Below are 25,664 nucleotides of genomic sequence, written 5' to 3' on the forward strand. Positions count from 1 at the left end.
GCGTCTCTTCGTGTAGGACGTCGAGCATCGGCAAAAGCTTCCTCACGTCTAATGCGTAGGACGTTGAGCATCTTCCAAAGAGACGTCCTCGCGAGAGTCTTACCGAGCGTATTGGTGCCTAGAACACCAAGGGCATCTCAGAGAGGATCTTGTCGAGCGCCCTGATGCATGAAAGGCCATAAGACTTGAACCATACCGTAGACTTAAAAGTGAATTCTCTACTACATTCATCTTCTCACTAAGCATGTACTCTAATAAGCCATGCTTTCGTAAGCATGAGAACATTATATAATATATATGTTCTGCTGCGTTAGATTCCTTTAATAATGTTACCTACGGTAATCAGCATTGAAAGGCTGGAATATCTTTCTTATTGAACGTATCTTAGCAAAAGGCAAGACAATATGACAATTTGTCGAAAATTGCATTTTTCCTAACTATACAAACCCTGAGGTCCTTTAAACAATAGGTAAGGTAACTAGCGGCAGCTGGGACGGTCGTAAGCTTCGAACAAGGGGAGACGGTAGTTAACTGCTTGTCCGGTCGTGCGCGCGCCGCGCGCCCGGGCGGTGAAGAATCAGCTTTTGCTTTAGGCCCATGCAAAAAGTTGCAGAGTGAGGGGTGGCATGAGGTGGGACTATATGTAAAGGACCTCAGGTTTGTATAGTTAGGAAAAATGCAATTTTCGACAAATTGTCATTTGTTCCGATACGTAATACAAACCCTCGGTCCTTTAACAATAGGAAGACTCACTTCTTGGTGGGTGGAATCTTGAGTCTTTTTGGTGAACAGACTGGTGTTCGTCCAACCTTGGAATGCCTCCCTGTCGTAAGAGCAAGGGAGGGATCCAAACCTCTGTCCGATTGATCGGGTGTGCACCGCAGGATCAATGGTCAGACCTCTGAGCCAAGTAATATAAGAGAGAGGCAAGCGTATCTCTTCGTACCAGCATTGCAAGAACTTGTTCCTGTACAGGAGCCAACATAAAGTTTATGGGTTTGTCTCAATGTAGGCATCCACTCCTTCCCCCTTGTTGGAGGGAGTGGAGGATATTTGCTTCTATCCCTAACTAAAGGATAGATTGGGGCTCGGTTGAGTAGCTTACCTGCATCGGATTCCTTTCCGCATGGTGACGACCGTGACCCTCTGCCCACAGGTAGAGAGAGAGAGTGGAGAAGAGAAGCCAGTCACTCTCATTCAACCATTCATTCCTACAGTCACACCAGGAATCGATGCTGTTCTGCCTGCTCGGGTGCTGGGTAAGCTTACACAACGTGTTGAGCAGCCACCACAGGTCCCAAGGAAAAAAGTATCCAAGGACTTGTGGGCAATATCCCGAAGGTAGAAGGAACGTGAAGGTAGTCTGGTTGGCCCAGACACCTGCCTTCAGGACCTGCGCCACGGAGAAGTTCTTGCGGAACGCCAAAGAGGGTCCAATACCTCTGACTTCGTGGGCTCTCGGTCGGAGCGTACGGATGTCGTCACTACCATCAGCCTCGTACGCTCTTCTGATCACCTCACGCAGCCAGAAAGAAAGAAACGTGTTCTTGGATACTTCTTCTTGGTAACCCCAGTGCTAACGAAGAGGCGTCGACACTCAGGCCTGAGGTGTCGAGTTTTCTTCAGATAGCGCCGTAGCGCCCTCACAGGACAAAGCAGCATCTCATCCGTATCGTTGTCGGTGAAATCCATTAGGGAGGGGATTGTGAAAGACTCGAACCTGTCGTCAGGGATCGACGGATTCTGAGTCTTAGCTACGAAATTCGGGACGAAATCGAGCGTCACAGATCCCCAGCCCCTGGAATGTTTAACATTGAAGGACAGACCATGAAGTTCCCCTACTCTCTTCGCCGATGCCAGGGCCAGCAAGAAGAGGGTCTTGAGGGTCAGATCCCTGTCTGACGACTCTCGGAGTGGCTCGAATGGTCTTCGAGTCAAACTCCTAAGGACGAGAGTCACATCCCACTCAGGTGGCCTGAGCTCCCTGGGTGGGCAAGACCTTTCGAAGCTCCTCATTAGCAAGGAGATCTCGAACGAGTTCGAGATGTCCAGTCCCCTCAGTTTTAGGACGAGTGCCAGTGCAGCTCTATATCCTTTAACTGTGGGTACTGAGAGGAGCTTCTCTCGGCGAAGAAATACTAGGAAATCCGCTACCTGCTGAAGAGTGGCTCTGAGAGGAGATAGACCCCGTCTACGACACCAACCACAGAAGACGGCCCATTCTTCCCCTGGTACACAGCTGCAGAGGACTGTCTGACGTGTCCAGCCATCTCTGTTGCTGCGCTGCGAGAAAAGCCTCTCGTTCGCAAGAGATGGTGGATAACAGCCAGCCGTGAAGTTGTAGGGAACTGGGACTGCTCGGTGGTACCGCTCTACGTGTGGCTGGGCTAGAAGGTTGTGCCAGTGGGGCATCTCTCTCGGTTCTTCTGCAAGAAGAGCCAGCAGGTCCGGATACCAAACGGCTTGAGGTCGTTTGGGAGCCACCAGGATCATCCTGAGATTGGGAGTGACCAGCGCTCGGCTGATCACTTTCCGAATCAGACAAAAGGGAGGAGGCGTAGACGAAGAGGTTGTCCCAGGGGTGTTGAAGAGCGTCCTCTGCAGCTGCCCATGGGTCCGGCACGGCTGAGCAAAAAACTTGAAGTTTTTTGTTGTGCCGGGTGGCGAACAGGTCTATGACCTGGACGCCCCCACAGGTTGAAGAGCCTTTCCGCCACTTCTGGGTGTAGGGACCACTCGGTCCCTATTACCTGATCCCGACGGCTGAGCTTGTCCGCTACTACATTCCTCTTGCCTGGAATGTAGCGTGCTGACAGCTCTATCGAATGAGCCGTGGCCCACTCGTGCACCTGCACGTCAAACTGGTGTAGCGGGAGAGACACTAGGCCCCCCTGCTTGTTGACGTATGCCACTACCGTGGTGTTGTCGCACATCAACACCACTGAGTGTCCCATCAAGCGGTCTTGGAACTCTTGAGAGCGTAAAACGCCGCCTTGAGTTCCAGGACATTGATGTGAAGGTGCTTGTCGTGATGGTCCCAACACACCTGCAGCCAGCAACTCCTCCAGGTGGTGCGCCCAATCCCTCGGTCGCTGCGTCTGAGAACAGCAGCATCTCCGGAGGGGGAGTGCGTAGGGGCACTCTCTTAAGAGGTTCCTGTCGTCGAGCCACCAGGCTAGGTCCTGCCTCACCTTCTCCGTGATGGACACTGGGGGAAGTAAGGTGGATCCTTTACCTGTGACCAAAACTCTTCCCTTAGTCTCCACTGGAGAGACCGCAGGTGAAGAAGACGTCCGTGAGGAACTAACTTCTCGAGTGACGACAGGTGGCCGATCACGACTTGCCATTGCTGAGCTGCCTGTTCCTGCCGAGACAGGAACCGGCCGGCTGCCTCCCTGAATTTGCTGATCCTCAAGTCTGCGGGGCGGACTTGAGCTGCTACCGTATCGATCAGCCTACCCAGGTACTTCATCTTCTGCTCGGGTTCGAGATCGGACTTCTCGTAGTTTATCACGATCCCCAGATCGCGACAAAACTTTAGAAGTCGATCCCTGTCCTGCAGCAACTGCGAGCGGGAGCTCGCCAGGACCAGCCAATCGTCGAGATACCTCAGAAGACGTATCCCGTGCGAATGGGCCCAAGCAGACACCAGCGTGAACACTCTCGTGAACACCTGTGGGCGGTTGAGAGACCGAAGCAGAGTGCCCTGAATTGGTACACCGTCCCGTCGAAGATGAAGCGGGAGGTATTTCTGGAGGACTGATGGATGGGTATTTGGAAATACGCATCCTTCAGGTCCACTGAAAGCATGAAGTCGTTCTCCCTGATGGAGTCCAGCACGGAACGTGCCGTCTCCATCTTGAACCGAGTCTGGCGAACAAATCGGTTCAGGGGAGAGAGATCTATCACCGGGCGCCAGCCCCCCGATGCCTTTTCCACTAAGAAAAGGCGGCTGTAAAAGCCCGTGACCGATCCACTACGACTTCTACAGCTCGTTTGGTCAGCTATGGTCTTGATCTCCTGCCGAAGAGCGTCGTCCTTTGAGGATCCCAGAACATATGTCTGCAGATGGACCGGGTTGGAGGTGAGTGGCCGAGATTCGAAGGGTAGTAGATATCCCTCCCGAAGGACGTCTACTATCCAGGTCTCGGCACCGTAGCGCTGCCAAGTTGCCCAATGGCTCGCCAGGCACCCCCCCACCTTCCGGCAGCTGGTGAGGGGGGAACGCCGTCCCTAGCGTTTCCCACCTCGCTTCGACTTCTTCCCAGCACCTCCTCGGGGAAAGGAGGGCTGGTTACGGCCTCCTTTACTAGAAGTTGAAGCAGGAAGAGTCTTTCCTCGGGGCTTCGATGGAGCAGCCGTCTTAGCAGCCGAGGAAGCGCTAGCTAAACTCTTAGGCTTAGCCGCAGATGTAACGAGGTTGCCCAGAAACCTTCGTAACTGCCTGGTGAACCAGACGGTCACTGTCATCAGTGCGCCGTCTTTCCACCGCAGCGTCCACCATCTCTCCGGGAAAGAGAGCGGAGGAACTCTTCATTGGTCCGTTACGTAGTCCATTTACCGCTTCACGCCCGGCCCCCTTGGCTACTCGTGTAAGGACAGCGTCCCTACGACGGAGAACCAAGTTGGCCCACAGGTTTGCCGTCTGATGGGCGAGGTAGGAGATGGCCCTACCTCCAGACTGGCACAGTCTCCTGAAGTCGGGGTCGTCTTCGAGGGCAGCGCCCCCGGCGTCGGCCGCGACCTTGGATACTGTGAGGGACCACAGATCCAACCAAGAGACTGCCTGGAAAGCTGCCATAGCGGTAGCTTCCAGGCCCAGTGCCTCCTGCTGCGAGAACCATAGGTTCTCTGACAGGAGGAGCTGCTGCAGGGACACACCTGGAGTTAGCCTAGCTAGCTCCGGGTTAACCTGTTTGGGCGGTATTGGATCTACTGATGGCACGTAGAACTTCCGCTGTCGCTGCAGAGGAGGAGGAAGTAGCTTGGAAGACCGTCCTGACTTAAGTGAGTCCTCTCGTCCTGAGACGAATACTCCACCTGGTCAAGGACTGAGTCTGCAAGCTCCGATCGCGGCAGTCCCACCGTCAATTTGGGTTCCCTCTTCGGGCCCCAAAATGACTCGAGCCGGGACGTGGGCTCAGATGGTGGTAGCGGCGATCCTTCCCCCAGGTCGTTGTGCTGACGAATCAGCGCAATAACCTGGGCAAAGTTCCTCTGGATCTCAGGAGTTTACAGCGTCCTGAGGAGTTAGGACCGTCCAGTCCCTCCAACAGGAGCAGCTCTCGAGACCCTCCTCCTTCAGAAGGAGGAACAGCAACAGACCCCTGACGGTCGCCATCCAAACAACTTGCGCGTACGGACCTGGCTGGTCCTACAACCATGCCTGGTTCGTGCGGGCGTCGTGGCGGGATCGTGAGCGGCGCACCTCTCACGATCACTCCTGGGTACCTCGCTCTTCCCGGTGTAAGCCCGAGGAAGTTGAAGGTATAGGAGAGACAGACCTGACGCTCCCCCACGTTCGCTGGCAGGACCAGCGTACGTGGGGGGCTGCAGCCGATCACCAACCCGCGGTGGGGATCGTGCTGCAGGCCTGGTCGTGCCGCTCACCTGTGGCGAGCGGCTCGACTGAGCACGTCGACCCCGATCTCGTGCGTCAGACGAGCTGCTGCTGGCCACCGTCTCCGTCCGGTCCCTGTGGGAGCGGCGGTCAGGTGATCTGCAGAGCTCGCTTTCGCGGTGAGACCGGTGAGCGTCCTCACGGCACGTCAAACCGCTGGTACCAGCCGAAGCTGGTGCCGTTGGTCGAGGGGACCTCTTCTCAGCCTCAACCCGTGGCCGGTCAGAGACCGTCACGTCAACCCGACGAGTACCGGCTGGTCGCTACGAGGAGCGGCCGCTGGCCTGGCGAGCGTCACTTGCGCGACTCTCGACAGTCTTCTGCTCCGTGCCTCTGTCGTGACGGTGGAGCAAGCTCAGGCGTCTCGACATTGGCTGCACGGTCGCCCGAAGGAGACCGTACACTCGGACCTTCTCGCGAACGAGAAGTCGAGCCGGTACCTGACTTAGCAGCAGTGCTACTAAGACCCGGCGCGGGATGTACCAGCAGTAGCCAGCACATCCTTGGTCCCCGTCTTCTTCTTCTTCTCAGAAGAGGAGACGGGCCCCGTTCCCGAGGGAACAGGAGGACCAGCAGAAGCACCCCCCGTCACGCCAGAGCGAGACGGGCCCTTCGAAGGTCCCGTAGGAGCCTTCTTAGGGGGGGAGGAGGCAGCCTTCTTCTTCTTCGGCTTGGAAGCCTTAGAAGTCGAAGGGGAAGAGGCGGCAACAGACGAGAAGAAGACGATGAAGACGACGACGACATCTTCCTCTTCTTCTTCCTCTTCTTCGTCAGCTATCTCAGGACGGACGTCAGGTCTTCCATCCACGGAAAAGTCGGGCCAATTGCCGAAGCAACACGCCCCGACTGATCCTGTCCGGAAAGACCTGAGACCGGTGCAGCACCTCCATGACGAGACGCGACGTGGGCAGGGGCAGGCACGGCAGGAGCGGCAGGAACATCAGCAGCAGGACCAGCACCATCAGGACCAGCACCAGCAGGACCAGCACCAGCAGGACCAGCAGCAGCAGGACCAGCACCAATAGGACCAGCACCAGCAGGACCAGCACCAGCAGCAACATCAACATTAGAGTCCCGCACCGCGCACTTCGTAGGAGCGGCGCGAGGGGCGGGCCAGCAACACTCGCTGCAGGTACGGCAGGTACGGCAGCATAATCCGGCGTCACAGACCTCTCCATCTCAGCCAAACTCATCATTGGGACGGGCGGTAGATCCAGGGGCGAACTTTTGGGCAGCGAAACGTCGGGCGTCGGCAGCACATAAAACCCAGGTGGCGGCGGCACGCCCTCTTAGGCACGGCAGCGATCGGCATTTGAATTGACGCCGTTGGAGTCACTGACGCAATGTGTTGCTATACACCACATGAGGAGGGGCGGCGTACGCTGGTGTTGACACCGTATTGGTCGTAGTTGTAACCACACCATGAGTTACCACTGCCGACCCCGCTAGCCGTTGAATCAAGCCCTGGATACTGGGGGCGCCCTGCAGTCCCACGACGCCCACACCTGTCCAAGGTCGTCACTCACAGAAGGCACACCTGAGGGAGGAACAGTCGGGTCAGTTAGAGGGGCACCCTCACGCCTGGGGGAGGACGAACCCCACCCAGAGCGGACGGAAGACCCCGAATACAATTGCACATCCGGGTATCGGGCACCCTCCTCCACACTCGACGGATCGAGTGAGGAGGAAGGACTCCGAAACCCCCCCCGCAGGGGAAGGCGCAAATCGTGGGGGCTGAGCTGGAGGCAGGAAGGATGACGAGGTATCCGTAACCAAAGGAGTCGCTGGAGAGCTTTCCGACGACTCCTTGGTCAACCTACGCCTCTTCCTACCCTCGTACAGCACACTGCGCCTCGGACCAATTTACACATACATCACATGGTTCGGTTCGGGAGCATTCTCGCCCCCGACACCGAAAACATAACTCATGAGGATCAATATCTGGGTAAGAGCGGAATCCGCCGCATTTACGCCCCTCCAACCCGGGACACACTCTACGGGCAGTTGGTGGGCGCGGCGAAAGCTCTTCTTGATCCATGATTAATTAATCTTCACTCAATGAAAATGAAAACAAAGTACTTACAATTTCATTCAAGACCACACACAAACAAGTCAGAAGAAATTGTAACATCCAAAGCACACGACGAAAACAATAGCGGGCAGAGCGATGACGAACACGTCCTGTCACACCACGGCCGAAAGCAAAAAGTGATTCTTCACCGCCCGGGCGCGGCGGCGCGCGCCACGACCGGACAAGCAGTTAACTACCGTTCTCCCCTTGTTCGAAGCTTACGACCGTCCCAGCTGCCGCTAGTTACCTTCCTATTGTTAAAGGACCGAGGGTTTGTATTACGTATCGGAACAAATTTTATTTATGTTTGCTTAACTATCCCCTCAATCCGAGGCGCTAAGACCGCGATTGTAGGGGAGAGATACGGTTAGTCATTCCATCCCGCAGGACCGACCTCTCATGACTGAGCAATAGATGGTTACTGCGTTGGTCTAAGCGATAGCAGCCCCCTCCGTTAGCTGTCTGGCCTTACTCTTCCAGAGTTGCCAGCTACTCCATTCAATAAAGGAATCTTATAAAATTATTATCGAACTTCAGGAAGTTCTTATTAATGTATATTTAAGCGAAACAAGACTTCGATAAATCTAGAAGCTAATTAGGTATTGTCATAACAATCCCTTTAAGCGTAGTCCTTCCTAGGAAAGTCCTGTAAGGATACTGGTAATAGAGTTGCACAGCAAAGAAGTAACTACGGTATGTGCTTATGATTTGACCGTATCGTATTATCATACAGCAGATACTCTACTACCGATCTTTACCCGCTGCCGAGGCAGATAGAGAAAGGAAAAAAACTTTTACTATCTTCGTTCTTTTCGTTAATAGAACGATAGAAAGAGAATATATTTCCTTAAGTAAGGAAGTTAATCCAGGAACTCTTTAAATCTTCGTAATTTCCTCATAAATCGCGGAAGAGACAGAATTCCTGTTCATCTCTAGGGTTTACGGAAGGAAGTAGATATTTCCTATCCGCCATCATACCCAAACGTCGATAAGATTCTTATTAAAGAAACCAAGGTTTCTCCCGTACGTCTTGGTAAAAACTTCGACATGACTGTTGCTTATCAAATACGGAGGCGTCCCGAAAAGCGTCCTCAAAAGCGTCCTGCCTTCAAGGGGAGCGCCGCTCATGAAGCGTGCTAGTCATAAGCCGATGTACGGTGATCGTCGTCCGGACGAGTATTATGGACGTTCGCAACTCCTGACAAAGACGGCGGCCGCTTGTGCGACATCTTGCGTCTCTGTCACGCTCATCGACACTTCCAGAAACGCACTCAAAAGGACGCCTTAGGGTACGCCTTCTTCCTTTTCACAGTAAGTGAGATAAGGCGATCTGGGCGCTTAACAGCGTTCTTCCTATTTCCTTCTTCTTTCTCCCATGTGTTGGAAAGTCGTCAAAATTGTTAAGGCGGCGATTACAATCGCACGACAATAGAGAGAGGACGTGAAGCGTCCTCCTCAATAAGCTTCTATTTAAAGGGCGCGAGTCCTTCCGAGAGCTCCAACCCCTGTACGGGGAGGACGCCTCAGAGGACGAGAAGCAATCCTTCAGGATTCGTGCACGTGCACGATCTTTGGCAGCCTGAGAAGCGTCTTCAGGTCTTGCCGAAGGGACGCCAGATCGGTGGGGGTTCCTCGTAACCCTCCTTCGGCTTTCGACCATGCCCCTCTCCCTGTGTTCTGGGAGTCCGACAGAGGTCTAGACCTAGAGGCATTATAAGGCCGATCTGACGCCCCCTCCACAACACTAGGGGCAAAATCAACATCACTACACTCACAACACTGATTGGAGAGCGAGCACTTTTTCAAGCTTACTTGATGTAATCCACCATAATAGAAAGGGCATTACGTCTCACAGAACTTCCTCTAGGCCCGTAAGCCATACCACAGGGTTAGGCAAAATAAAGTCTACTGGAGGTTAGTAGGTTCATTATCCTAACTTCTGTTACTGTGGAGGAAGACCTCCTGATTCTATCACGCTCTAATTTGCGTACATACGAATCATACGTCTCTTTCGGAATTCAGTCAACATTACACTAATTACATTGATCTTTCAACAAAGAAAACATGTAAACATCATGTATACTAAGCGAGTGTCTACCGAAGGTTTCGGTAGCCTCCCCTTACCCGTTGCAGACAACAAAGTCTGAAACTAGGCTAACTAGATTCAGACATCATATGCAATGAAAAAATTTTAATTAATTTATGATAGCGTATGCCTAGCCACAAATCCAAGTCAATCATTCAAAAAAAAAATAAGTAGGATACTTAAGCGGCTAATGAAGTTTCAAAATCCTAGGCGGAGGTAGTGGAAACAGGTGTTTTCACTACCGCGACAGAGAAAAATCTGAATAGAAAATGGGAATGATTCCTGATATCCGCCTCCCAGCGGCGGGAATGGGTACTAACCACCTGGCCGCCCACTGCGTGTGCCGGGAGTTTTGAAATTCTGTCGGACGTCGGAGAATACAGCTATATATATATCTGACAGGTAAGTTTCATGAACAAAATTAATATTTCCCTTTCTTGCAAACTATGTGAGTGTCTACCGAAAATTTCGGTAGTTACACGTCATATATTCTTCGAAATTTTCGAAGCCAAATTCATTAAAAAGTTAATAAAAGCGTATGCCGAACCAAAGACCCAGTACTTCCCTGCAAAAGACAGTCCAGAAGATCGATGGCGATGAAAAACGAAAATCAAGTCAGGAGGTAGCAACAACATATGTTGACACTACCGCGACAGAGAAAATCTGGTTCTAGAACAGGAACAGTTCCTATTCCTGCCACCCAGCGGCAGGGGGGTAGATCACCTGACCTACCTGCAGCGTGTGCCGCGAAATTCGAATTTCTGTCGGACGTCAGAGACATAAGCTAAGTATATATCTGCCGGGGAAGTTGCATGTACAAAATGCACTAATTTTACAATTATAAGCGTTCTTTCTAATGTCTTTTTTAATTTTATTTTGTCAAATTGAAATGAATGCTCAAACAATATCATAAAAGCTAAGAAATAAAACCAGGAACAAATTCGTAGTATATTTATTGTAAAAAATTTAGAACACATCCTTGGATGGGAATTTGTGACCACATTCACCGTTACCACCTTGAGCAAGACTGGGGGCTTCTCAGCTCACTCACACATTCATAGGGTGATCTGAAGAGTTGCCAATTGAGATATATAGTAGAACTAGGAACATTTTGCCCAAGAACTTCGTTCAAACTGTACAGCGCCAAATCTTGATCATATATCTATGATACCCATGATTGTATATAATCCCCAGGCTGTTGGGTTCATACCTTTTACCTATGTTTTTGTTAATGTATTTGCATTCAACCCCAAGGCACTGGTACTTAACAAGGTGCCCAATTTGCATGTAAACTGGTAATTATCAAACCAGAAGGGCATGGTAGTGGTCTTCTGGGTAAAACTGAAGACTAGCCTGCTAGATGGCCTGTTCCCAACAGTCGGCGACCATAATACAGGCAGTCCCCGGGTTACGACGGGGGTTCCGTTCTTGAGACGCGTCGTAAGCCGAAAATCGTCGTAAGCCGGAACGACGCTTGGAAATATGTCTTAAACTAATAAAAAAAAAGTTATAAAAAAACCTTACTTGTGGTATCCTTTGGTTACACTACATGTCGTTTCCTGTAGTTTTATGTACAACCTGGAGTTATTTTCATAAAAGAATGCTGGTTCTTGAAGGTAAAAACTATTGTAATCCTCTGGTGACACTACATTCTTGAAGTTTTATGTACAACCTGGAGTGATTTTGCAAAATCTTGAGGGCTACAAGAACAGCTGATTACTATTTACGTATCATATAGACTAATTAAAGTAAATGTATCTTTAAATAGGCTTATATATTAGTATCAACAAAACATTTCCTGCCATGAGTCAGAGGCCGTTTAATGAAACGAAAACTTCTCTGTCCTATCTGTTCAGAAAATAAAAGTTACGTCAATCCCCGAGACCATTGTTGCCAAAGCGTCTCTCTCTCTCTCTCTCTCTCTCTGATCAAATTACATTGGAAACTTGACATACGATTGCCCTAATATACGAATGTTTTGAGATATAACAGAAAATTTGCGAAAATATACAAGCTTTGATATACAACGAAATATTTGAGATACGATTTTGCGATGAGTGTTAGTTGTATAGGCGACCGATAAATGGCGTTCAGTCTGTTTGTTTGTTGGTGCTGCATGTTAACACGTCGTTGTTTAGTTCGTTGTATTTGCGCCTATTTTTCGTGTTATTTTGTCTATTTTATTATTAACCATGGGTCTCAAAGCTAAAGACAAAGCAGGTGATAAGAAAAAACCCAAGAAAATGATTTTGATGGAAGCAAAACATGAAATTATAGCAAAGCATGAACGTGGCGTTCGTATCGTCGATTTGGCAAACGAGTATGGTCGAAATCCTTCTACAATATCCACGATCATCAAGCAGAAGGAAGCTATAAAAACCCCCGAGACCATTGTTGCCAAAGCGTCTCTCTCTCTCTCTCTCTCTCTCTCTCTGATCAAATTACGTACTGGATAATGTCTCTCTTTGGATACTTCGATTTTGCCAAATATTGAGGGCTACAAGAACAGTTTGATTACTATTTACGTATCATATAGACTAACTTAAACAGTAAACGTTATTCTTTAAAAATAGGCTTTATAATTAATTAGTATCAACAAAACATTTACTGGCATGAGTCAGAGGCCGTTTAACGAAACGAACACTTCTCTGTCCTTAACTCGGAGCGTCGGAAGACGCCTCTCTCTCTCTCTCTCTCTCTGATCAAATTACTGGATAATGTCTCTCTTTGGATACTTGGAATTTGCGTTGTAATCTAACCAGAAACTTCGTTTTGTTATTATTACTGGAAACAAGCAATGATTTTTTTCATTATTTGCGCTTTTGGACTGTTATATGTAAACTAGTATGTATTCATTCGCTCGGAAACTAGTTCCGCATATGAGGCGTCACTAAAAAACATAGAAAAATACAACATAAAAAGTGTCGAAAATCATCATAATCTCAAAATTTTTGTTGTAATCTAACCAGAAACTTATTTTTATTAATATACTGTGCTAAACTATAAAGGATTTTTATCATAGTATGCGTTTTTTAAAAGCGTCGTTAACTCGGAGCGTCGGAAGCGTCAGCGTCGTAACCTCGGAACAAGCGTCGTAACCCAGGACGGATTTTTCCATTGAATATTTAAGAAAAAGCGTCGTAACCTCGGAACGTCGTAAGCCGGAACCGTCGTAACCCGGGGACCGCCTGTACTTGCAGCTTTTTGCTTATATTTTTAAAATTTATTCCTTTTGTTGTGTATTATATTTAATCTTTTTAGGTTTGACGTTCATCCCAAAGAAGCTGGTACTGAAAATTGCACCCATTCTGCACATGAGCTTAATTGATAGTAAGTGAACCAGAGGGGCACGGTACCTAGCGAGTAGGCAGTCTTCAGTTTTACCCAGACTTTTAGACTACTAGCCTAGGCTACTATCCAGTTTGCTGTGCTCTAGGGTAAAAAACCGCATGGTACAGGGGTGGACCATGTACGATCAATGTGTACAACCCCAAGAAAAGTACATTATAACGCATCCTGACACCGGAGTAGAGGTCTTTAGCTCCGTTTCTCACCAACAAGAAGTCGCGTCTGATGCCCATCTCCGATGTCAGGACGCATTATAATGTACTTTTTTGGGGTTGTACACATTGATCGTAAATGGTCCACCCCTGTACCATGCGGTTTTTTACCCTAATTACAAACTTGCGCTGCTTTTTTTCTCTTTTTTTGGGGGGGACTCATAGGCTATGCCAATCCAATTTAGGAACAAATTACAGTCTAGCCAAAGGAAAACTTTATAACCATAGAATTTAAACTACAAAAAGTTACCTTGGGCCTCGATTACATAGGTCTATTCTACAATAACGATGTCAAACTTATGCAGTGGTACTAGCCTAAGCTAGACTTTGCTAGACCGACCTTATCACTAATAATAAAGAAAATTACTAAATTACATTACATTTACGGCAGGAAAATTGACACGGCCAAAAACAGAAAAGAACTGCTCATCCTAACTTACATAGAGTCTATATTGGTATGCTCCCGAAGCTGGTTAGACTACCTAGCCTCGTGAATACCTATAGCTAGTTGCTCTAACCTACAGGCTACAATGTAGGCTCTCTATATAATCACTCAAAGCATTCCAACTTTAAACAAAATGTCGGTCAATCTATGTGAAACGACTGCAGCATACTTATGAGACTTTAAAACCTGGCATTTAAAAACATGACATCCATTGCATTACGCCCAAGTTCAAAACACTGACCTGCATCTCACGAAGACCTTAATATTCTGGCCTTTTCTGATATTCTTCCTCCCGGCATTTGGACTCGCCATCTTCCTCACGCTATTTCACCAACTTTGATAAACTACAAGTTTTTGAATGAAGTCTAGAACGCAAAATGTGCGGTATTATTGGCGTCCGACCACAGGCGACAGACACTCCTCCGTTCAAATCTTCTCAAGCATTTGACGCCAGCCAATCACAGATGGCGAGGCCGTTGTATCCGCTCTCTCATTGGCTAATGCGGAAAAGGTGGGTGACGTGTGTAAAGGTTTTGGGTTGTATACAAATTTAAGCTGTCGTAATGATATAAACTTCTGGGGTTAAGAAGTATATTATTATTATCTATCTGCATGTAAAAATAATAAATAAGAGATAAATTTTCTCTTGAGTACAAATTTCAAATCACTACAGCTAAGGATTTATGTTCTCTGACTGGCCAATCGGAAAAGGTGGGTTACGGGTGTAAAAGTTTTGGGTTTGTATACAAGTTTATTATCGCATACATAACATAACAAGTGGGTCCTGAATAATAATAACGTGCCATGATATTAAGGTTGGCAAAAACGAATTATCTATCTGCATTATACAATATTCATATTAGGGATGATACATTCAAATGCGTGTCACGTTACATTTTAAAAGGCAAGAAAGATTCATCGGAAATAGACAACACGCTATAACAGCCTGAGAGAGTACTGGCTTATGCGTAGTTCCTGTTATACTTATACATACTACACTAAAATTTCCGTGTCTGTACCTAAAACTGCCATAAATTACCTTCAAACACTGAAATTCAAGCTCTAGAAAATTCGATTTTGAATAATGTCAATGTTACAAGCGTTAATACATCGAGAGTTCGGTGAACTTTTGCATTGCTACATTTGTAGAGTATATAGAATACCCGTTATATCCCCATTTCCAATTTTGGTATACTTACGGAATGAGAGATATCCTACACCCTTGTCAACAAAGCCGCAAATAGCTGCGCTCTCTCTCTCTCTCTCTCTTTGTGTGTGTGTGTGTGTGTGTGTGTGAGTGAGTGAGTGTGAGTGAGTGTGTGTGTGTGTGTGTTTATTAGCATCTCTGAAGCAGGTTTGGAGTAATTACACCAGTGGCGGATCCTGAAATCTTTCATTGCAGGGTCACTGAGATTTATATATATTATATTATATTATATATATATATATATTATATGTATATGTATAACTGAATCACGAATGTTTGGATCGTGATAAATCCAAAAATAAAGGTATAAGCCACGAGGGAAAATAAACAACGGAGTTCCGCAAGACCTTTCGACGTTCAACGTCCTTTACTTAACAGATGAACTGTTCATCTGCTAAGTAAAGGACGTTGAACTTCGAAAGATCTTGCGGAAACTCCGTTGTTTATTTTCCCTTGTGGGTTTATACCTTTTATATATATATATATATATTATATATAATATATATATATATATATATATATATAATTATATAGTATCCTATATATTACTATATATATATATTAATATATATATAATATATATATATATATATATAGATATAATATATATATATATATATATATTATATATATATAAATTATTATATATATGAATATATATACTATTCAGACATATAGTTTACATCATATGCACATATATATTGTATGTGCTGAGAGAGAGGGAGCGATTATAATTATGAAGATTGTTACATTGTTTCCAACAGCTGTAGCATACAAAGATACAACGAAGTAGCAGGCGAAGTTGCTTTGTCAAATACAAGCATTAAATACATGCACAAAGAAAAAAATATATATATCTAATTTTCAGTATTTATATCAATATTTTCCTAGTGTGCAGTGGGTACACATTGTCAAAAATTAATTATAGCTTTGAGATTTACACATTATTCTCCCCATGGGGGCCGGGGGGGGGGGGGGGGGGGGGGGGGGGGGGGGGGGGGGGGCGCACGTGACCAGGTGGGCCCGCTTAAATCCGCCACCGAATTACACTTGAAGAAATGAATTACAATGACTTTAAAAAATGTTAATTGCATTTGGAAATAACAATTATATTACAATTACGTATCAACAAATTCAATTACAATTAGTTACAATTACAAAGGATTTGGGTGCGAAAGTAAACGCTACTTACTCATTGGCACAGGAAACAGTGTATTGAGGCGAACAAATACAGCTAATAGGGTTTCAGAATTTATTTCCAGAAGTGTAAGTGATCCAGAAGAGCAGAGGTCATATTAAAATACGTTACCTACAGGACACGCTCGGGAACTGGACGTGCCCATAGAGCTATGGACGTGCCCATCACGCGCAATGTTGCTCCCAGTGGCGGAGCACCAGCAAATGTAAGCCTTGTAAGCAACCCATCACTCCTAATGGAGCCCGACCTTACCACTTCAATTTTATAGTTATAATTAAATCACAAATTACATCAACCTGTGAATAATTGTATCACAATTCCTTACTATGATTTCATTTTCAATTACATGAAATTCTGTAATTAAATATATTTCAATTAAATTACAATTAATTACTTCAACCCTGCTCTGAAGACCTTAATTGTAGAGGTTCGAATCCTGCTGGTGACGAAACATTTATCATATATAATTTTCCAAAAGGCATGAGGTATAGTGCATTGGTTATTTGAAAAACTGAGGACTTGAAAATGTAGAATAAACTAAGAAAGTACTTGTTCCAAGTCTCCAGTTTTTCACTTACCTTCCTACCGTGGGTTTAAGGATATTCTCAAGCACGTGTTCCTTCGTGCTACATAGGATATATATATATAATAATAATATATATATATATATATATATAGATATATATATATATATATATATTATATATATATATATATACTTGTAAGTTTTGTAATGCAATTATAATTTTGGTAATACAATTAATTTCCCTCGGAACCTGTGTATCATGTAAAATATGCATCTTTGTGTTCAGATTCCCACATTTAAAGATAACATGTTTAAGTTGCGTAACTTTTCATTTTGAAACGTACGTAAGTTAGAGAGAAAGAGTAAGAGCTTATAAGCCTCTAGAGAAGGTTGTTATTCATAATTTGAGAATGCATTAGCCAGCTAATTTTTTATCGTTCCAAGCGGTCACGTGACGAACACAAGGGATCTAATCATCCACGCAAACGAATGCGTAGGGACCTCCCAGATACGGCATCAGGTCCTTCGAGAACCTTCCCTACAATGATGTTGTTCATGTTTACTTGCAGTAATTAAAGATTCTATTGCTAGGGAAACCAATTAATATCTCTAATAATTCTCATCTCTTTCAATTTGCCAAAAGAGGACTTATCGACTCGTAAGTAGTTAATTGTGAATTGGAAAATTCCATAACATAGAGAGATGACGTAATATGTATTAGTCTCGACCTTGTTTGTTCACCCAAGGGTAGCCCCATTTCACCCTGGTATGCCCTTTTTTGACACCCATAGGACGTGGCTTTTCGATTCATAAACATTCGCTTTTGAGACGTAGCTGCGTGTATTAGGGAGTGTAGCATCTCTCTGAAATCTCTCTCTCTCTCTCTCTCGCTCGCTCACTCGCGAGACCGTTTCATTACCATATCGTAACTCACATTTATATATGAGTTGGTCACTCAATATTATTACCTAATTTTCTTAGTAATATATGTGTTGTTTGTGGAATCTGAGCAAGTGTTATTAATGTTATTTTTGTGAAGGCGCCCACAAAAGTGTTGAAGATTGTAACAGGCCTTACTTTTTGAGTGAGAAGTTGCAACTGCATATAAAGGTATTTTACAAATGTTTTGAAGTGCACTTCGAGGTTTTATTTTTAGTGTTTGGATAAAATTATTTTTATGCATTTTTCTTTTGCTTTGTTCTTTTGACATGTCCATTTTATATACTTAATGTTTGTACTGTCAATGCTTTAATTGTTTTCATATTATGTATTATATTTTTACGGTTTCTTTATTTTGTTTAATTAGTTTGAATAATTTTTGTTGTTGTGTAATTGTTTGAATCTAACACTTGAGAATTAATTTGTATTTAATTAAATTTCATTTCAAATTTAATTATTGCTTTATAATTTAATTTAATCAATTTCCTAGATAAACTTTGATTTAATTTTGTTTAAAAATTAATCCAAGAATTAAGTAAACTTTTTTTTCAGGTAATAACAATTTCCATGAGATTGTGAATTTCACTTATAAATTTTGAATTTAGAAATAAATTTTTGTATTTAAAATTTTTGGGAGAGTTTCATTTACTACCAGTGTAATATAATATAATAATATATAATATCATATTTTATTTGGGTTAGGTAGAAATTTAGAGTGGTAATTGTGCTGTTTCCCTCAAATGAATCAGAACCAGGGAAATACTTAGATTTGAAATTAGTGAAGGAGTGATGCCCTTTAATTAGGATTACCTCACATCTATTTTAATGAACTTAGACTGTTTTCTTGACAGTTAAGTTCTGTAAGGGATCACTGTCACCTTTAGAGTATTCAGTCGTTTAGTATTTGTGATGAAGGGTCAGGTGTCTGGCTGTAGTGAGGTAAGCAATAACCAAGTACTTGATCAAACTGTGCCCCAAGTACGAAAGTTGTCCCAGACCCAGGAATAAAAGGGTCTCTTGCGCTAACATGTACAAATGGTAAGTGTAGTGACCAGATACTTGGCAATTTGGGTTAACAAATGTTAATGGTGTCCAGATACGGATCTTTGGTTACTTCCCCCCCAAGTACTAACGGTGTCCAGACCCAGATACTCTTTGGCCACTTCGTCACAATATATATATATATATATATATATATATATATATATATAGATAGAATAGATAGATATAAACAAACATACATATATATACACACAAGCCTTTCCCACTATTATGGATGATGTGGTTCCCAATAAAAACAGAGTAGTCACTGCTCCATTCACGCATTACAGGCCGGATCAAGGATGAAACCCACGTACGGAAAACTTCCACAACATCATCTGATTCATGTACTAAGTAGCCAAAAGCTCATCAGCACCATTCAAAACTCCTCCTACATACGACTGACGATTCACCTCAGTCTCGTAGCATCCTAAGTCTTAACGGTTCCTGAAGATCAAGGCTCTTGTGTTTCAGTACCTTTTCTACTCCTCTCCGTCTAGTCAGCCTTTTCTTGGTCTCCCTTCTCCCTCTTCCCCTTCCCCCAAAAAACACCTCCTAATTATGGAACCTATTCATTAATATACCTTCCTCCATCTGATCTACCTTTTCATCTATAATATATATATAATGCAAAGAATTTTCTCAGCAGCTTCCATTTTTCCTTCTCATTCTCAGCTCGACATTGGCACTTCATTTCCATAAAGGAGGGTTTTTTTTTTTTTTTTTTTGCATTCAAACGTTCTCTTCCAGACTTCAGCAGAGATCTAACCATCCTCCTTGCTTCGTCTCTTTTGTTACTCAACTCCTCTCTCATTCTACCATCAAATTCCCTCAAATAAATATAAGAGTCAGTTGCTTTTTGTTTTCAATCAGTACTCTATCCTTTATGTTTATCTTCTTGGATCCCATTTAGCTAAACTCTTTCAAGTTTCTCCTCTGGTAAGCACTTCCAAATGTTTCCACCAGTCTTTTCAGCTTCTTGTCACCTAACACTGAGTTATAATCAAACATTAGCCATTCCGAACTCCATTTTCAACCTATTTATCTTTCTCTCAACTTTGCCAAAGCACAGCCTATCCTTTCTGTGACCTCTTTCATAATCCCATCCACAATACATACATACATACATAAACATACACACACACACATATATATATGTATATATATATATATATATATATATATATATATATATATATATATATATATATATCATGGGCGTCCCAGCAGGGAAAAGGGTGCATTTGCCCCCTCCAGGAATTCCTTGAAAATAAAAAAAAAATTGCATGGAAATACAAAATGAATAAAATACCATGAACATTTCTCGCCTTTTTATTCAGTTTTTCTACTATTAAAGTGCCACCATATTGCATCTAAGCACTTTGGGAAACAATTTTTTTTCTTGAAAAAGGGAGGGGATAGGGGGATACCCCACCCTCACAGCGATCTCCATATCATTTTCCCCCGTCCCCCTACATTTTTTCTGTGGACGCCCATATATATAGAATATATAATATATATATATATATCTATATATATATATATATATATATATATATATATATATATATATATATTATACAACTGTTTAGATGAGTCACTCTGGTCAGAGGCCCACTCTTATACCATGCCAGCCCACTTTTTCATTAAGTTGTCTAAAACAAACTTCAATTTCATCGCAAAAGTTATAGTAACTTATTAATCTATCTTCTACACCAAACATCCTGAACACCATTGTAATGACATCTGTAATATGGCCCACATATGGCGATGGCAAGTGTTTAGGCAGCCCAATAGAGGTCCCGGGATTGAGAGTTTTCCATACCATATTCCAAATGATAATGATACTGATGTTTTATTCAGATACGGGACCCAGTTTGTTTACTGTGCTTAAAGGAATCGACATTAGTTACTATAGTAGATTCACATCAACCGTGCATCCGATGTGTAGGCCAGTCCCTTACGACGCTCCTGATTGGCTGTTGATAAGCCAATCACAGGGCTGGAAACTCTCAGTCTCTCGAGAGAGTTCACAAGGGTAGGATCTATGTTCCACCTCTCCTGAGGTATACTTCTTTCAGGAGAGGTGGAACATACATCCTGCCTATGTGAATTCTCGAGAGAGACTGAGAGGTTCCAGCCCTGTGATTGGCTTATCAACAGCCAATCAGGAGCGTCGTAAGGGACGGGCCTAGACATCAAATGCACGGTTGATGTGAATCTACTATAGTGACCGGTTATTGGAGAAATTTGCACTGCAGAGTATCCTGTGCAATATATGCTTGCGTTTAACATCCATAACTGATCCCTGATCCCTTTTTCGTGTCGAGAGGAACCAGATTCGCTGGACAGCAGCACCACTATGCATTATATGTGCGAGAAATGTATCGGATGTCTGAAAATGAGATTTGCGGATGCGGATATCAATTTTTTTTTTAATTTGCGGATGCGGAATATTAGATATTCAACACCGGGCCAAAAGACCCACCCGAACTGCCACACTTAGTAAGGACGATGTCCGTAAAATAATCATCACAATTTTTTAGTGCCTTAATGCCAGGTAGTTAAGAGTACTGAATACCTGTTTAACATAATGTGAATATCTTGACGACTATTCCATTCTTTTCTTTTCTTTTACCTATTCTCTTCTCTTCTTTTTACGATTTTCCTTTACTCCAAAAAAAGGGAAACTCATTTGATAGACGAACAAGTGACTTGGGGTGTATAGCGAATGAACTTGCCACCAAAACTGCAAAAAGAACACGCCAAAATCATATAGCGTACTGAAGCTTTCCTGAATTGAGAGTGTGTCTGTAGATAGCATTATCTCCCTCCGGTTTGGGCTTCAGTTCATCTCAGCACCAGGATCCACAGCTCAGCAGAGTAGAGTCGACTGTTTTTTCATTTGTTGTCTCTGTAGCTTCTATTTCTTTAATAGCTAAACTATTCATTCTGAACGTTTGAATAACTTTTTTTTTCTTCCATAAGGCACATCAACAGGTCCCTTCTAGTAAAGCAGGTGTAACGTGTGCAAAATGTTCTTGAACAAATACTGAGATCCCATTTTTTATTACCGTTTTCTTTCCTTACTATAGTAGATTCACACCAACCGTGCATTTGACGTTTAGGCCAGTCCCTTACGACGCTCCTGATTGGCTGTTGATAAGCCAGTCACAGGGCTGGAAACTCTCAGTCTCTCTCGAGTTTTCACATAAGCAGGATGTATGTTCCACCTCCCCTGAAAGACGTATACCTCAGGAGAGATGGATGGCTGATGCGAATCTACTATAGTCGCGTGTGAATTGAAAAATATAACTCTGAGTGTGTTCATAAATATATAACAGTGGATGACGGTTGGATGACTGCAGGCCGGACCCGGGAGCACGACGTTTACGGGCTGCTCTAGGAGCGAGAGCCGGAGCTGGCACAAAGCCAGCTAATTCATAGCCAACCGACTGAGCACGACTCAGGAATGCGCGTGAGTTTAAGAGGCTGCAATACTTCTCTCAAGATCAGGGCATCATCGTGCAATCTCAGGAGGGGTGGTCTGCATGTTGAAGAAAGTACAACACACACACATTTTATATACATACATAAACATATGCAGTATCCAAAAAAAGAGCAAAGAATTTGAGAATTTAAGAGGCACTGTGGCTATTACAATTACACACACACACACACACACACACACACACATATATAATATCTATATATATATATATATATATATATATATATATATATATATATATATATATATATATATCTGTGTGCAGTATGTGAAAATATATACATACATATAACACACACTATATTATATATATATATATATATATATATATATATATATATATATATATATATATATATATATATATATATACCCAGGTATAATGTAATTTCTGTTTGCTATTGATATCTGAGGGAAAGACCTAAATATCAGACAGCCCAGCCACCACCTACTCGGGGTTCAGGGTCGCTGTTTCCAATGAGCGTTTTCCAGATGTTTCAATATTGTTGTCGCATTTCACACATTGCTCTGTCTCTCGTGCCTTCTCGAATAAATAGGAATCAGTCACGTAACGTAAATAACTCTATAAATGGCTCAGAAGCAAACTGAAAACTTTGAAAAAAATTGGCAATACAATAATAATGAAATATCTTTAGTCGTAAGAGCAGGATTATCACAAAAATACGTACTTATTAATTATCTTCGGTAAAACGAAGTACGGACACGAAATGAAATTCACGACGTCCTAAAGAGTCTGCTACGGACGGCAATACACCAACGTCGGCCACAGGCCCAGTTAAAGGAAAGGGTTGATCGGATGGTTCAGGGAAAGAGGATATGCGTCGGAGAAACTTGTAACGAACGTCGCGGGTCTCATCCAAGAGGCAGTGGGTCACAATGAGGCATGAAGGCCAATAAAGTAGACAATCAAGAGAAATGAATGAAAACCTTGAGGAATACAGGAGTATTCAACTATAAAGGTAGAACCGAGCGTGGGCAGAGCAGTAATCACGATACCACGTTAATTTTGTTTTACAGTCGCATCCAGCGCGCACAAGAAGCAAGAAAGCTGCGATTGTCATCCTCAGAGACGGGGAAAGAAGCGGGGGAGGAGGAGGAGGAGAAACAAAAGACTCAAGACAGGAAGAAATGAGTTATCCTCCCCGAGGACGCTTTCAACCTTTTCCTACCATTTATCGAGGAAGCCACACCGCCTCGCCGCCTGGGTAATCATCGCCAGACCGCCATAATAGCACAAGTTTATTTTTACTCAGTCAAGTCATAATTGCTTCAGGTGGGGAATCATTGTGGCGGGGACGTGCTTCACAAAAGACAGTTTTCTCATCTCGCCAGCAGTTATTGCTGGGTGGCCCCGTGGGACGCCCAGCTACGGGGATCACAACAACCACTTTACAAGGCGGAAAAGCGCGGGAAAATTGGCGTTCGCGGGTTTTTTTGTTGTGGCAGAAGACGGCAATGGCGGAGGGACAATAGGGCGACGATTAGTGTTTCCTCAAAGCTGGCAGTTCACCGGAGAATTGGAGGAAGAGGAGAAAAGGGGAGAAAGAGTAAGAAATAGACCGTGGGAGAGGAGGAATGAAAATGTAGGCAGGGAAGAGACGTCGAAGAAACTGCGAGGGAGTGATGTCAAGATTAAAACACGACGAATTAAAAAACAGATGCACACAATACAACCACAATGGTGGTAAAGAAAAATGTGTTAATTGAGGTACTGCTGAATGATGATGATACGGAACGAGATTACAAAAAAGGAATAAAACGCCGGGAAGACAAAGTGGCCTAAGGGAATTGCAGCTAAAATGGGATGAAGGGGAATGGTCTCAATGAAAATAGTGAATGATGCAGCTACCAGCAGACTTTCGTTTGGAGATCGACACCTTATCTATAGAGATCTAGACCTTATCTATACACACCTAAGGTTCGGGAAACAGCCAGGAGAAACAGTCATACTAACAAATTAGAGAATATAAAAATTGTATTATTATTGTGATATTATTCAGAAGATGAACCCTATTCATGTGGAACAAGCCCACAGGGGCCACTGACTTGAAATTCAAGCTTCCAAAGAATATGGTGTTTATTAGGAAGTGGTAAGAGGAGGTAAAGGGAAATACAGAAAGAAGAGATACCACTCTTAAATGAGAAAAAAATAATAAATTAACAAATAGATAAAAATGTATTTAAATAGTATTAGGGTAGTAATGCATTGCATTTTCGCTTGAACTTCTGAAGTTCCAATTGCACGAAGGACCTCTAGAACGGGTAAGTTCAACAGCGAGGCACATTCATTGCATATTGATGCTGCAGTTCAGCGAATTGCTCTTTGCAGATAAAGGGGATCAGGGCTCAATTGTGAATGTGAAAGATCTCTGTTGAAATAAAACTTATAAAAAAATGGCAAACAAGAGACCTTCCGTCGATGGTCCGAGTCATAACTACTATACTATTAGGAAACAAACTTACTACCTCGAACCACTCTACCTAAAAGAGATAAATCCCTGGCAGAAGCAGACATCCACACCGGAGAAAAGTATTCCAGTAAAGGGAGTACAAATCACCTAAAACAGGTTGCACTGATTTTATCACTGTTATAATTTATGTGACCTTACGAAGATTACCTAACTTTCGTGCGACATTCGCTGAAAACTTTTCACTAGATGTTTCTCAAAAGTCAGATGTGAGTCAAAAGTTACATCTACTGTAGAATACTTAAAGTTTCAGACTCGTTCAGCAAAGTTCCATCCAACTGAAGGGGAGGATGGGGTGGAAGTTTGCACGAGATCTGCTAATCAATAGTGTTTTCGTTTTACAGGAGTTCAGCCTATCCTGTCCATGTCCCGATTGATGCTGAGGGCAGTTTCATTTCTCAAAAGTGGAGACATTGCTACGCCCACAAGTGTTGCATCATCAGCATACTGAAAAATCTTGTTTTCCAGGCCAATAACCATGTCACCCGTATACACTAAAAATAACAGTGGACCAAGGACATTGCCCTGTGGAACGCCAGACACAAAAGGTCTTGGATCACTATAACTCCCGTCCACAGCAACTCACCACTGTTGTCTACCTGTAAGGCTGTGTTGAAGTAATCCTAAAACATATCCACCCACTCCAAGATTCTGAAGCTTATAAATAAGTGCCTTGTGATTTACTAAATCGAAAACAGCACTAAAATCTATCTGAATTACTCTGCACTCAAAACCCTTATCAAGGTTCCCTTGTAAATGGCATGTCAAGTCTAAAAGAGCATCGAAGGTACTAGTAGCTGCTTCCTATATGCATATTGACTATCAACTAACAATCCTTTAGATTCAACATATTTATATAGTGGCTTAAAGATAAGTATTTCAGCAACTTTGGAGAGCATAGGAGAGTAGAGATTGGCCTGTAGTTACTGCAGTCACCAGATATGCCACTCTTTGGAACAGCCACTGTATTA

General features: G+C 43.9%; 1 protein-coding gene across 1 annotated transcript in view; it reads right to left on the reverse strand.

The window, feature by feature from the left end:
- LOC135203591 (kinesin-like protein KIF11) overlaps positions 1-14,238 on the reverse strand; it is a 152,368-nt gene extending 138,130 nt beyond the window's left edge. The window contains exon 1 of the mRNA XM_064233376.1: positions 14,024-14,238. Coding sequence (XP_064089446.1) covers positions 14,024-14,094 — 71 coding nt within the window. The 5' untranslated portion in view covers positions 14,095-14,238. The remainder of the gene's footprint in view (positions 1-14,023) is intronic.
- Between the last annotated feature and the right edge of the window lie 11,426 nt (positions 14,239-25,664).

This window comes from Macrobrachium nipponense, chromosome 36, assembly GCF_015104395.2.
Source record: "Macrobrachium nipponense isolate FS-2020 chromosome 36, ASM1510439v2, whole genome shotgun sequence".
Taxonomy (NCBI): Eukaryota; Metazoa; Arthropoda; class Malacostraca; order Decapoda; family Palaemonidae; genus Macrobrachium; species Macrobrachium nipponense.